Raw genomic sequence first — 13,404 nt, 5'->3', positions numbered from 1 at the left:
AGGGGCCATATGCAGTGCCAGGAATCAAACTGGCATCATCTGCATGCAAAGCATGCACCTTAACCCCTATACACTTTCTCTCCAGCTTAGTCACACTCTGAACTGCCCTGGGTAGCAATGTCACCTTGTCCTGAAACCACCTCTTCCAGTCCTACTCTGGGCCTTGTGAAGGTCAGTGAGCTGAGTCTTACTTTAAGGCAAAGAAACCGAATGCTGAGTAGGCAGTTATAGGTAGAGGTTTGGCCTTAAGAGGAAAGGTGTGCATTAAATATCAGTGCCAAAACCAAAACCAAAACAGATGCACTTTCAGAAGCAGTCAGTTATCTTCTGATTGTGACCCTGTAAGACACATTTTATCCAATGCTCTAACATTATGAAGCTGTGTTCTTGTGACTTGGAACCAGTAGCAGCCACCTGTGTAACTTTAAAAATGGACTTGAAGTAACCAACAAATGCGAAGGTAGAATACAGAGAACTGCTCATCCCCAACAGGATGGCTTTAGAGCCACCTGGATGTGGGCATGTTCAGAGAACTTTAATAAAATAGGAATAGAAGAGCAAATTTTTTAAAGCAATGGATCTTGTCTTATGACTTCAATCTAGATTTCACTGAATGGATAGCCAAGTTATTTTAAGTAGACATTTGACTTGTTTCATCTAATCCCTAAAGTTTATTTGTTCAAGTTGGACAGGTTATATTTGGAATATTTACTTTGGGGGGAGAGATATGGAGTTGCTGAGGCCTGTGGCCAATACAAATGGGTGAGGAATGGATGGCCCAACTCTTACTGGTTAAAAATTAGTCTAGTTTTGTACTTAATTCTGGAAGCTTCCACCTTGGTCTTTCTCTGAAAACTTTGTTACCTAGTAGTGGTGTTAGTGTAGACTGATTCCATTTGAGCCACATAGTCAGTGAGTCAGAGTGAGGAGAATGGCATCTGCACTCTGGATCTCTTTCTCAAATCTTCTTGGAAAGTGGTGAGGTGCAAAATCACTTTAATGAAAAATTAAGTGGACAAGGGGGCTGGAGAGATAGCATGGAGGTAAGGCGGTTGCCTTGCATACAGAAAGATGGTGTTTGAATCCCGGCATCTTATATGGTCCCCTGAGCCTGCCAGAAGTGATTTCTGAGCATAGAGCCAGGAATAACCCCTGAGTGCTGCCAGGTGTGACCCAAAAACAAGAAAAAAAGAAAAGAAAAGAAAAGAAAAGAAAAGAAAAATTAAGTGGACAAGAGGTTTCTAATATATCACTATTCAAAAAGAATACCCACCCCCACCCCAGCCTCTAAGGCCAAAGGTGAGAATCATCAATTCACTGCAGATTTTCTTGCTCTTTGCACACAGGATCCCCAAGTTGCCCAAATGGCCCTTCTCCTTCTCACACTCAGAGCAAGGTGTTCCCGGGGTAGTGGCCAGGAAAGATTGGACAGAGTAGGGCTGCGACAGCGACCTCTGCCTCTCCTTGGTGTTTCAGTGTGCCATTCTCTGGGGACATCTTGCTCTTTTGCTTCAGGAGGGGATGAATTAAGCAAATCTAGCTTTAGGGAGTCTGCCAGCCAGGGTTAAGGAGCAAGGGCCCAAGGGTTTGCAAGTGGCAAATTGAAAGACCAGCCAGCGGTCTGGCGGCTGCTGCCTTGTTCCTCCCAAAGCTTTAAGCCTGAGCTGTGCCCGGCTGAGGGGGGGGGGGACACAGGGAGAGCTTTCAGCCATCTATAAATAACCCATTGTACCAGGGCAGGAGGTGGCACAAGGAATGGAGGCTTCTTGCCAGCTCAGTTTGCAGTTTTCTGGAAAGATGTCAGGATTTCTTCTTCAGCTGCTGTGGGGTCAGGGTGCCTGCTTGTGTGGGTTTTCTGGAAGACTGCATTCCTTGCAAAGAAATCTGTCCAGCTCTCATTTAACTGGCCAAAAGCTGGAGGAACTTCAGGAGAGATACATCTCACCTAGGGTCTGTTTGTTTCTTTTTCTGTTTATAAATAACATCAAGATCACAAAATGCCAATGTAAGTATAGGTTTGTAGAATTATGGAAGCTCTCTGTGTGTGTGTGTGTGTGTGTGTGTGTGTGTGTGTGTGTGTGTGTGTGTGTGTGTGTGTGTGTCCTTAAAGAATGGTGCCCTTGTGTGTCACCTCTGGTCCTGAAACACTTCTTTCCTGGTGCAGGGATGCTGGTAAAAGGTGAAGCTTGTGTACAGTGGACTCTGAGCCCACGTATTCAGGAGTTAGGGAGAACAGGCGGGGACTGATATAAAGGATTTTATGAGACAGGAGCTAACGTTAAAGTAGAATTCAGCTATGAGATTTTCATGTTCTTCTGGGCCATTATTATGCTAGAGGGATAGCATAACTTAAGAAGCTATTCCTAACCTGAGTTCAGCTGAGGGGGACTTGGAGATCATGGTGCAAACCTGTGTGCAAATGTTATTGGGGAGAACAATCCATGTAGAGGGAGATGCACGAATCCCAAGTTAGGTTGGAGTCCCAGCCTTGGAAGACAACTTTGGGGAAGGTTTTCAAGTCTCCAGCCTTGGTTTCTTCATCATCAGTCTGTGGTGTGATGTTCAGATAAGAATAAAGCTCGTGAAATGAAAGCCTTGTCAGAAGACCCCACTTGCTGCCAGTTGTATCATCAGTGCTCCTTGCCAGCACTGGAACAGACAGAAGGATTTCTGTTTTCTGAAGGTTGTGCAATGCAGTTGCAGGTAACACCTGTTACCTTGTCCTTTCCCTCTCTCTGGTCTACTGAGACTGACTGAAAAGCCCCCTTCCCTCCCAGCTCATCATCTTTGCACTGGATTAGGACCAGATTTCCCTGATCTTTTGGGGGTGGGTACAACTTAATGTACTAGGTGATATTTGGTGAGTACTGAGTACCTAGTGGTACTTGGGTTACTCCTGGATCTGCACTCAGGAATCACTCTTGGCAGTGCTCAGGGACCATATGGGATGCTGGGGATCAGACCCGAATCAGCTCCGTGGAAGGCCAGTCCCTTACCCGCTGGACTATCACTCCAGCTCTCTCTGACCATTCTTCACTTCCATGTTTACTGATCGTTTTAGAGCCCATCTTTATAGGAGATCTTTATAGAGATCCAGCTGAGTAGATGCCCCCTCTTTTTTATTTTTGGGCCACACCTGATAGAACTCGGAGGTTACTCCTAGCTCTGCACTCAGCAATTATTTCTGGAAGGCTTGGGGAACTATATGGGGTGCTGGGGATCGAAACCAAGTTGGCCTCAAGCAAGGCAAATGCCTCACCTGTTGTGCTATCTATCTGGCTCCTGAGAAGACCTCCCCCGCTTTTTTGCAAAAGAGTAAGGAGCGGTGTGCAGGAGCAGTTGTAGAGACAGTGAAGCCAGTGTCTTGCATGTTCCTGACCAAGAAATATTGGCTGCTTAAGCCGATAAACTGATTGTATCATATTCTTAGCAAACAGCAGCATGATTATATGCTTGGATGATAAACTTCCTGATTGAATGATGTGAACATTTACTTTTAACAGAATTCAAAAATACATATTACTACAACTTCACCATTGGAACAAGACTGACATAACTATTTATTGGCAAATGCCTAAGTCTTATTGATGCTGCTTTTGGGGATGGGGCCAGGAAATGGGGTTAAGTCACACCCGCTCTACTAAGGGCTTATTCTGAGATTCATGTGCAGTGATGGGGATTGAATCTGTTATGTGCAGGGCAAATGCTTTACCATCTATACTGTCTCTGCTGCCCATTTCTTAGAAATTTAAACTTGGGGTGAATGTTACCTGAGCAACATTGAAGGGCTAGTTTCTTTAAAGATAAGTCTGTCCATTCCACTCCCCAAAGGCTATTCAGAAAGCCAATAAGACCCGATGGCCACAATATCCACACAGTATAGTGCTCCAGAAAATGTTTTACTTTTTAAATTCACCAGTTTTTGTTGAGTTATCTTTAGAACTTGGTTGGATTTGTTACATTAGAATTTCAATGATTCAGGGACACATATATACCTTTATATAATGTCTAGGAACCCTCCTTCCTCCAACCAAAATCCTGGTGCTGTCCCACCACCCCCCTCCCGCCACCCTCTACCCATTCTTGCCACCAACCTCCCCTTCTCCCACTGGTTACCACCTTTGTTTTGACTGAGCCTAGAGTTTGCTTTTTTGTTTCTTTGTGTTTTTTTATTTTTGAAAAGACTATTTATTGTGTCTTATTTCCTTGGACTATATAAGTTTGCCTTCAAACTTTCTAAACATACTTAACTAGGGACTGGGGCAATAAGTAGTATAGAGGGTAGGATACTTACCTGGCCTGAGATCAATCCCCCAAAACACAGGTGGTCCTTCGAGCCCTGCCATGATGATCCCTGAGCACAGAGCCAGGAATAATCCCTGAGTGAGCCCTGCTGGACATGACCCCTAAACCACAATTAAACAAATAAATATCCCTAACTACCTCTTCCTTAATGGCAGTTCAGCAGAAGGGGTGTGGGTTCTAATGTTTTGTGTTTCGTGTTCCAGAGCTGTTCTTTCTGTGGGCTTTACGTGAGGTATTTTCTTAGCCCTGTTTTGCAGAGCCCCCAATTTTCCTGCAGCTTTGCAGTTTACACGTTCAATGAAATTGTTCTGCAACTTGTTACTTGCCCCCCCCCCCCCAGCTAAGAGGCTGGGATTAAACTGAGGTAGTTTATTATCTCCCACAAAGACAAGAAGTTGGCAGGGTTTACACCCTGTGCCTTGCAAATTAGTAGCTAATAAAATGCTCTTGTTAGCGATGCTACTTAATCTGTAATTTTTTTTTTTGAACTTAAAAGGAGAAGTCATTGCCCTTCCTGGCCTTTTGCTTTCAAGAAATAAATTCATGTCTTAGTGGCATCTACAGCTTGACCCCTGTGGTGCTTAAAATAGACAAACATTTGCACTTACCCCCCACTTATGACCGCACTTGCTTGGGGAGGAGTAGCTTAGCTTTTGTGCCATGAGTTGTTAGTCTGTTGAACAAACCCTGAACATTCCCACAAGCAGGTTTGGTGGCATTTGTTGCAGGGGCCGAGGAGTGAAGAGAAGGGGATGGGCATGTATCTGGGGGTGGGAATTCCATACTCTGAGCAGTGTGGGAGTAAGGAAGGCAGCTAGAAGAGGGGGTGATTTGCAGGAAAGGCCAGTCTGTGCATCAGAATCATAAGTTGATTTACCTTCAGAGTTGTGTTGTTTTTGAGGCAATCGGCTCACTCAGTGCCAATGGGACCAGGACTCTTGTTGCTTTGCTTATTAACCTTCCCTTCCCTTCCCTGTGCACTCTGCCTTCTCTCAGCCCTGCCTGCCCATGCCTGGAGCACAGTGGCACTAACACTAAGCCATGAATCTTTGACTTGGTTAGATGGGAGCCCAGGGCCGGGCCATCAATCCTGCCTGCCCTGCTCTTTGCTCAGGCCCTGGCACACCCCCAGATGCCCAGCTATGTGAAGTGACTGGAGCTGTTGCATTCCTACGAATCCAGCTAGAATGAACCCACTGCCTGTGGATTCCCGACAGCCTGTTTGTTTTTCCTGACTCGTATTGTTCAGGGATAACACGCCACCCAGTTTCCGATGGTCAGTTCAGTTCAGAATTTGCCCATTGTGTCTCCTGACCGGGAAGCGAAGCAGAAAAGAAGACAGTGTGTTTTCTGAACTGGCACTGGCAGATACACTCACGGATGCTGTCCCTGCCCCTGCCCGTGGGTGGAGTGATGGGGTGACTCTGCTCCCCGCTGTTCATTGGCTCATCCTCCACCCTCTGCTCCCCTGGGAAGTCAAGTCTGAATTTTGTCTGCTAGTTACCTTTAGCCCAGTGGGCAGGAGAGCAGACCTGGCATGTGACTGATGCCCGGAGAGACCTTGGCAGTCGGGATAAGCGCCAGCTGAGCTAGTCCAACCCCACCCACCCCCACCCGGTGCCTGTGCAGCTCCTGCAGCCATGTGTCATCCAGCAGTCAGCTGTTGAGGACACAGATGGTGAGTGTCTTGGTGCATGAGGGTGCTTTCTCCCCAGAGTTGACCTGAAGAAACTTGCTTCTCTGTGTTTTTTTCTGTTGTCATGTTAAACCTAGAAGTCTCGTATGCATGTGTTTTTGTGAGTGCGCACATGTGTATGTGCGTTTGCACCCCTCTGTACACCAACTCGGAGCTGCCGTACCCAAGACAAAATGAGCAGAGCAGATAACTAACTTTGGATCCTATCCCTTGGATGAAAACACTTGATCCTCTGCTTTTCTGTACAAGTATATCTTTTGTATCCGGTGGTAGAGTTAAACTGAAAGAGGATTTGTATTTTGGGAAGTAAGCTATTTCCTGTCTGGTGTCCTGGCTATTCAAGTGAACAGGAGGAAATAACTCACAATCACCACCTGAGCTTAGAGAGTTAAAAGGTGAAAAGTGAATTCTTGTAGGAGAAAAGCTAGTCCAGCCACTGGCTATGCATTTTCTTCCTCCCCTCTTCTGCCAGACAGATTTGGAAGGCAAGGCAAGTTTTTCACTGATAATTTTCCAATTAGAAGAAGTATAATTGTCCTGCATAGTTACTTTCTCTGTCGATGTATTTATAAACTGTATTAGAGGTTTTAGTTGTGCACTGGGTAATTCATCTTGGTTTTTTTCCTCTTGTTTTGGCTCCTTGATTTTATTTGTAAGTGCCATATAGTTAAGCATCAATTTGAAGACCTTTGTACTAATTGCATTTATGGGACAAGGCAGCCCTGTATCCTTGACAAATCAAACAATATTGGTCAAATTAAAAAAAAAAAGGACATGGCATTTATGAGAGTACTTTATGTTCCTCATTTAATTCTAAGCTCAATAACTGAATCAGTTATTAAATTCTCTAAAGTCAGGTACTATTTTGATATCTACTTATCAATAAGGAAAATGAGGTGCAGAAAAATGAGGTTTTTCCATCCCAAATTAGCAAACTAATAAGCTTGTGAGGAAGGATTTTGGCTGTAGAATATGGAATTTTTGTAATTTTATTTTTTATTAAGACACTAGAATTTCAGCTTTTAAAATATTGTCTTACACTTTCTTTTAATGGCCATGTTTTATCTCTTTAGATAATTTATGGTCAGATTAAGGTCCTGTGCATTGACTTACTATTATTTGAGTAATAGAAGAGAACTTTTTATCAGAACAGCCAATTATAGGTTCTCTTGCATTTATATTGCTGCTTTTACATATGCTTCAGAGGTGAAACACCCTGAAATTTAGATTTGTCTCTTTCTCACCAGTTTGTTCTGAGAGAAATGGAAATGGTTCACCCTTAATTATTAGGGCTCGCTTGTGTTCTTTCACTTTTACTCCAGTCAAGCATCTAGTGGGAGGTGAGTATATCTGATTTTGAGAAAGAGAACCGAGATAACAGATCAGGCAATGAGATGGCATCTGGTACCACATTTTACAGCAAGAAATCCTTTATGAGTAAGCTCTTAAATGTGGCTTTGGAGAATGTTACACAAGACAGGAGAGGAATAGAAATATAATGAATTCTGAAGGTGTTCTTCAACAGAGGGAACCTGCCAGCCAGGAAAGGGGCCAATCTGTGATTTAACACCTGGGTGGGTCATTCGGTGACTGGGTGTGATGACTGGCCAGGGGGGTTCAGGAGATGAGGCCGGGCCACTGAGGAATGCATGAATTTTTCTCTCCTGGCAGAAGTCAACGTAGAGAACTACCCGCCCCAGATCATGCAAGCTAACGAGCTGTTGCGGTATTTCCGAATGCCAGACCTGGTGGACTTTCGGCAGTATATCCGCACTGTTCCACCGCACACACTCGTGGGCTTTGGTGCCTTTGCCGCCTTCACCACTTTCTGGTACGCCACGAGACCCAAGCCTGTGAAGCCGCCATGTAATCTCTCCATGCAGTCGGTGGAAGTAGCGGTAAGAGGAGGGACTGGCCCAGGGCTGAGGTTGGGGTAGAGGTGGAGTCTGAAGTGGTGTTGAGCGGGTGCTTGCTCTGCATTTCCCTCCCCAAGTTAGTTTAGCCCCCCCATTCACTGTGATATTAGGCACATTATTCAAAAGGGGCAAACCCTGGTCCCTAGGAAAGAGAGTGAGAGGTAAAATAAGAGGTGGGTAGAGTTAATGGGCAGGGATCCTAGCTAAGGTGTCTTCATGCTGTAGACATGAGGTATATGTCTAGATTTATCCCAAAGGGCCAGCAGCTCTGAAAGCAGGAGATCCAAATAACAACAACCAAACTTCAAAATGAGCATGTCAAGCAAGTGAACTGGTGGGAAGGAGGTATTGTAGAGATACTGGTGAAGAGAAGTTAACACTGATGTGGGGAGTAGTGTTGTGTGCCTTAAACAAACAGCTTTGTTAAAGAAAAAAAAAAAAAAGAGGGGAGGGAATAAAAAGATCACAATGCCTGCTTGCCTTGAAAGGGCATTTTATGGGCCAGGAGAGATAGCACAGTGGCATTTGCCTTGCAAGCAGCCGATCCAGGACCAAAGGTGGTTGGTTCGAATCCCAGTGTCCCATATGGTCCCCCGTGCCTGCCAGGAGCTATTTCTGAGCAGACAACCAGGAGTAACCCCTGAGTACTGCCAGGTGTGGCCCAAAAACAAAACAAAACAAAACAAAAAGGGGGGGGGACATTTCATAAGCTGAAATGTACTCAGCAAACAGAAGTTCAGTGAGTATATCCATCATCACACAGAAACTCATCGCAGAGCATACAGGGCATCTTCCTGGTTTAGGGCATTGGGCTGGGTCCAGAGGATTTCATGAAGGGTGGGAGGGAGGGCGTGAGACACCAGCCCTGCTCACATGAGGGTCATTGACCAGCAGGGAAAGATATGGCTACTAGGGTGCAGCTGATACTTGGAATTCATCCCTTATTTGTTTAAAAGGATTCTGGGATTTCACACAGTGATGGCAAGGCCCAGAACTGGCCAGAACAATATGGCCACAGAATTCTGGCACAGGACATAAAGAAAGCAAAATATTTAAAAAGACTTCAGAGGGTTACTGGTTGAATGTCATGGTTGTATTTAACTCAGACATGTTCAAGGTCATGAAAATTATACCAACACCTATGTTTTATAGTGAGGCTTTATGTCTAGGATGGACTAGGGAAATCTAAAATCTTTTTGGGAGAGGTTACACTCAAAAGCACTGTCCTTGCATAAGGCCAACCCATGTTCAATCCTTTGCAACAATATGGTCCACCAAGCATGGTTAGAAGTAACCTCTGGGCCCAGAGAGATAGCACAGCGGTGTTTGACTTGCAAGCAGCCGATTCAGGACCAAAGGTGGTTGGTTCGAATCCCGGTGTCCCATGTGGTCCCCTGTGCCTGCCAGGAGCTATTTCTGAGCAGACAGCCAGGAGTAACCCCTGAGCACTGCTGGGTGTGGCCCCAAAACCAAAAAAAAAAAAAAAAAAAAAAAAGAAGTAACCTCTGATCACCATATGTGGCAAAAACAAAACAGAACAAAATATGCATGTCCTGTGTTCCTGCTTCACCTCTCTGTCCTTCCAAATATCTTCTAAAGGTCACCCAAAAATCTTTCCAACAATGAACAGAAAAAGTTCATTCCCACTGGTGCTTGACCCCTTTACCTACTCATTGCTTTATGCTTTCTCCCTTTCCCCCACTAAGCATGCATTTTTATTGTTGTTCATTTATTTTTGCTTGTTTGGGACATATATCCAGATATGCTGAGAGCTCTCTGCTCAGGGATCACCCCTGGCATTGCTCAAGGGACCATATGCAGTGCCAGGGATCAAACCTGGTTAGGACACAATGCAAGGAAAGTATCTTACCTATTATACTCTCCCTCTCTGGGCCCTGCAAAAGGTACTTTCTGGTATTGAAGTCTTTCATCGTGTTGTACAGTGCACACAACCACTCATTTTCTGCTTTTAATTGTGTTTTTTTTTATTTTTGGGGCCACACCCAGTGACGCTCAGGGGTTACTCATGACTATGCACTCAGAAATTACTCCTGGCTTGGGGATCACATGGGACACTGGGGGATTGAACCATTGTCAGTCCTGGGTCGGCTGCATGCAAGGCAAATAGCCTACCACTGCGCCATCACTTCGGCCTCGCTTTTTCTGCTTTTAGACAGGGCTATCTGTCTTCCCCAGGCCAGAAGCTGTGGAGAGGACAGTGCAGATTCAGCGGGGCCCTGGTTCATAGCTCTGGGTTATTAGGGAGTTTTAGTTCTTGGTTTTGTCTGAGACAGTCTGGGATTTGTTCATACGAAACCGTTCAGATATTTAAAAGGTGTGTCAGTCTAATTCATGCCAAAATGTAAAAATGGAATGGTTTAGTGGTGGCTGAGGGAGGCTGAGGTTTTGTGCTTTATTTAGAAGGCAAAGAAAATTTACTCTTACCTCTCAGCTAATTATGTACCACAAATGAGTAGAATTTAATGTCTTCTAATAGATGCTTGTGAGGTTTGGGGCATAATTTCTCTTCTGGCAGGAGAACTGGTAGCATCATTACTGTGAAAAAAGTCCTTGGCCAGTGTAGCTTTAAGGCATTTCTAATTTAACAGCAGCAACTGTTAAAAATTGCCAAATTCTTATTGTGTGAGAAATTGTGGAGGCACTTAGAATGTGATTTTGAAGTTGTAAACAGTTCGGCATAGAATCACTGAACCTTGTTAAAATAATCATGTGCAGGTTCTCTGTGGAACCATTTAAAACTGCAGATAAGCAAAAAGAAAATTAAAAGCTATAATTGCAAGCACACATATGCAGAGGCTTTCTGATTTTTATTGAAATAGATTTAGCTGTGATTTTTTTCCAGGATTTGTAGGAAAAAGAGACCAAATTTGTTTTGCGTTTCTAAAAAAGAACTGCAAACTACTGAATTTAGCATTAGCATTGTGATGCTTAGTACTTACAGACAGTCCTATATAGCTAGTATCATCATATGAGCCACTATGGTGGAAAGAGAAACTTAATCCATGTCATTAAGTTTTAATCAAGAGCCAGTAGAACGGCTACTGCAGTGGGAGCTAGTGGCCAGCAGGAAATGCTGTCACTTTCTTCCTATTTTGAAAACCAGCACCATTTGCCAGCCTTCTTTTCCTCCCTCCCTCATTTCACACAGTTTTTCTCCCTCTTCAACCAATCAGTGCTACAGAGATGGTAAATGAGAGGAGTTTGGCTTTTGGATCAGCTGCACCACTACCTCACAGCTGCTACCCAGCTTTAAAAATTAAAAAGAATGAATAAAAAACAGCCACAGACATTCTGTATTCTGCCGGAGAGATAGCAGAGCGGTAGGGCATTTGCCTTGCATGCAGCTGATCCAGGACAGACGGTGGTTCAGATTCCATCATCCCATATGGTCCCCTGTGTCTGCCAAGAGTGATTTCTGAGCACAGAGCCAGGAGTAACCCCTGAGCACTTCCAGGTGTGACCCAAAAAACAAAAAAAAATAAAAAGAAAGAAAGGAAGGAAGGAAGGAAGGAAGGAAGGAAGGAAGGAAGGAAGGAAGGAAGGAAGGAAGGAAGGAAGGAGGGAGGGAGGGAGGGAGGGAGGGAGGGAGGGAGAGAGGGAGGAAGGAGGGAGGGAAAGAGGGAGAGAGAGAAAGAAAGAGAGAGAGAGAAAGAAAGAAAGAAAGAAAGAAAGAAAGAAAGAAAGAAAGAAAGAAAGAAAGAAAGAAAGAAAGAAAGAAAGAAAGAAAGAAAGAAAGAAAGAAAGAAAGAAAGAAAGAAAGAAAGAAAAGAAGAAAGAAAGAAAGAAAGAAAGAAAGAAAGAAAGAAAGAAAGAAAGAAAGAAAGAAAGAAAGAAAGAAAGAAAGAAAGAAAGAAAGAAAGGAAAGCAAGAAAGCAAGCAAGAAAGAAAGAAGAAAGAAAGAAAGAAAGAAAGAAAGAAAGAAAGAAAGAAAGAAAGAAAGAAAGAAAGAAAGAAAGAAAGAAAGAAAGAAGAAAGAAAGAAAGCAAGAAAGCAAGAAAGAAAGAAGAAATAAAGAAAGAAAGAAAGAAAGAAAGAAAGAAAGAAAGAAAGAAAGAAAGAAAGAAAGAAAGCAAGAAAGCAAGAAAGAAAGAAAGAAAGAAAGAAAGAAAGAAAGAAAGAAAGAAAGAAAGAAAGAAAGAAAGAAAGAAAGAAAGAAAGAAAGAAAGAAAGAAAGAAGAAGAAAGAAAGAGAGGAAGAAGGAAGGAAGGAAGGAAAAGAAACAGCAACAGAGGTTCTTTCTGACTTAACATCTCTAAGATTTCTTTTCTTTTGTTCTTTTTAGTGAACCAAGATAGTTTTTACTAAAAAAAAAAAATTTAGAAAGGTCTGAGAGAGGGAGAAAAAAAAGGAATATGTTTTTAAGAAAGAACAGGAGCTTGAAGAGCAAGTAAAGGGACATAGAGACAAGTAAGCTACATACATAATCAAGGAGGACCATGAACTTGAGAAGGCAAGTCCAGTTTCTAGGAGTTTCTTTAGTAGTGTCTTAGGCATGCTTACATGGCTAAAAATACCTGCCTTGCCATTATAGGACCCTGAGTTTGATCCTCGCTTCTGACACATGCACCAAGCAAGGTCCCAGCAACTCTGTTCTAGGACATCCAGCACCATAGCCAAGTTTCCCATCTCCAGCATCATCAGGTGTTGGTGAGAACCACACCCAGAAAAGTAGCATATGTGAGGACCACAGTGACCCCTGGCAAGCATGACAGCCAAATGCCCAACCATGGTTCACAAAAGGGAAGCACAAAGCATGGAGTAATAAAGAGCATTAGCACGCAGTTTCTTGACTTATGCAGGAAAGGTGACGACAACTTAAGCAATAGAATGGGACTGAGCTGGAGCTAGAAGCAGATAATGTGAGGTCTGTCCAAACCTTCTGGAATCTTGCAGGAGCCTGTGGTTACTGCTCCTACCTACAGCAGGTGTTTGCTGCCACTATCCCAGGACTTCAAATAGCACCTGGGCCAGCTGTGTGGACATATCTCATTCCTTTTACAGGGTTCATCTCTTTCATGCCCTTTCTCACCCTATCTCCCCTGTTCTCTGAGACATCCCATCTGTTCTAGCAAAGGTGACCCAAAGCCCACAAGGACTGGTTAAGGCATAGTAGGTTGGGGCAGGAAAGGACCAGAGAGGCAAGAGGCACAGACTGGCAGACTTCTCTGCTCATACTAGGCTTTTCTGCACCGGCTCTCTGACCTTTGGGTGTCTGTCCCCTTCTCCCTCTGTGTGGCTAAGGCAAATAGAGGCAGCTGTCTGAGGGCCCACAGTTGATATTCAGTAACTATTTTCTTCTCTACTACACTAGAAAACTGTATCTATTGAGGTGGATTATAGCCTCATGTCAGTGGACCATGGAGCCCTGATCTACGGCCATCAGCAGCAGGCTGTGGTGGGAAGTAGGATAATGAAGAAAATAGAGGTCTTCTAGATAGACTATGAGAGTGTGTGGCAGGATCAGGA

General features: G+C 43.9%; 1 protein-coding gene across 3 annotated transcripts in view; it reads left to right on the top strand.

The window, feature by feature from the left end:
• The window catches only part of ACSL1 (acyl-CoA synthetase long chain family member 1), a 75,792-nt gene that overhangs the window by 14,076 nt on the left and 48,312 nt on the right, over positions 1–13,404 (top strand). For 2 of the 3 annotated variants that reach the window (XM_049772345.1, XM_049772344.1), the window contains exon 2: positions 7,673–7,899. In XM_049772345.1, coding sequence (XP_049628302.1) covers positions 7,705–7,899 — 195 coding nt within the window. In that variant the 5' untranslated portion in view covers positions 7,673–7,704. Of the gene's footprint in view, positions 1–5,701; positions 5,984–7,672; positions 7,900–13,404 lie in introns of those variants that run through there. The other variant, XM_049772346.1, reaches the window with a different exon arrangement.

The sequence above is a fragment of the Suncus etruscus genome, chromosome 4 (assembly GCF_024139225.1).
Source record: "Suncus etruscus isolate mSunEtr1 chromosome 4, mSunEtr1.pri.cur, whole genome shotgun sequence".
In the NCBI taxonomy this organism is placed as follows: Eukaryota; Metazoa; Chordata; class Mammalia; order Eulipotyphla; family Soricidae; genus Suncus; species Suncus etruscus.
The sequence above is the reverse complement of the archived record's forward strand: the minus strand, read 5'-3'. Positions and strand labels throughout refer to the sequence as shown.